The sequence below is a fragment of the Rhagoletis zephyria genome, unplaced genomic scaffold (genome assembly GCF_001687245.7).
Source record: "Rhagoletis zephyria isolate East Lansing unplaced genomic scaffold, Rhagoletis_zephyria_1.1 Rzeph_scaffold_00597, whole genome shotgun sequence".
NCBI classification, from domain to species: Eukaryota; Metazoa; Arthropoda; class Insecta; order Diptera; family Tephritidae; genus Rhagoletis; species Rhagoletis zephyria.
Window position 1 is genome coordinate 199,911 of NW_016157681.1, and position 865 is coordinate 200,775.

The 865-nt window shown below is 45.5% G+C and overlaps 1 protein-coding gene across 1 annotated transcript in view; it reads right to left on the reverse strand.

Annotated features, from left to right (window-relative positions):
- Positions 1-201: 201 nt before the first annotated feature.
- The window catches only part of LOC108360634 (uncharacterized), a 9,078-nt gene continuing 8,414 nt past the window's right edge, over positions 202-865 (reverse strand). The window contains exons 2-3 of the mRNA XM_017612999.1: positions 539-863; positions 202-311 (exon numbers count right to left, since the gene is read on the reverse strand). Coding sequence (XP_017468488.1) covers positions 202-311; positions 539-863 — 435 coding nt within the window. The remainder of the gene's footprint in view (positions 312-538; positions 864-865) is intronic.

The following is an 865-nucleotide window of genomic DNA, read 5'->3' on the forward strand; positions in this document are numbered from 1 at the left end:
TGTAGGCAATAAACTAAATTTTTTGAACCCGGCTTGAGTAAAACAACTAAAAGTCGATTTCAAATCTTTATTTTAATTAAATTCAACAACCTTCGCCGCAGGTTAAATAATTCTTAGTCTTGCTGCTGCCCCTTGCACGCGATTTTCCGAATGTCGCTTACTGCTCCCGTTCCTGTGTTTTTAGCCTCTTACCGAACGAACTCAGCCGTTCAGTTTCTCCAAACGACTCACGCTGAGCTTTATTTGTCGTAGGGCAAAGCTCTCGGTAGTGATGCTGCCACACTGTTTGTAACACTCCCCCCTGGTATATCCTGTGAATCAGGGTGTACCGAATTTAAATCAAGAACAGCAATTTTGGCAGCAGGGCGCTCATATACACCACACACAGTCTTAAGCGTTGCACTCCTAACTCTTCCATCAGGGCTCGTGCGCACTTTAACCACCTTTCCTTTTGGCCAACAGTTTCTTGGATTGTTTTGATCGACTATATAGGCAATGTCGCCAACTTCGATCGGCTTTACGTCTTCGAACCACTTACTTCTTCGTGTTATGATGGGAAGGTACTCCGCGACCCAACGCCGCCAGAAGGCGTCGGCAAGTTGCTGAGATGATCGCCAATTACGTCGTAATAAAACACCTTCAGTTACTGGTTCAGCAATTGGTTTAACGCCACTTGAGCTACCCAACAAGAAGTGGTTGGGTGTTAGCGCTTCATCGGTCTCATGATCCAATGGGATGTATGTCAGTGGACGCGAGTTGACTATCATTTCTGCTTCCATTAAGGCTGCTCGAAGAACTTCGTCGTTTGTATGAGTGTGGTGCATGATGCGATAGAGTACGTTCTTTATAGAGCGGACTAACCTCT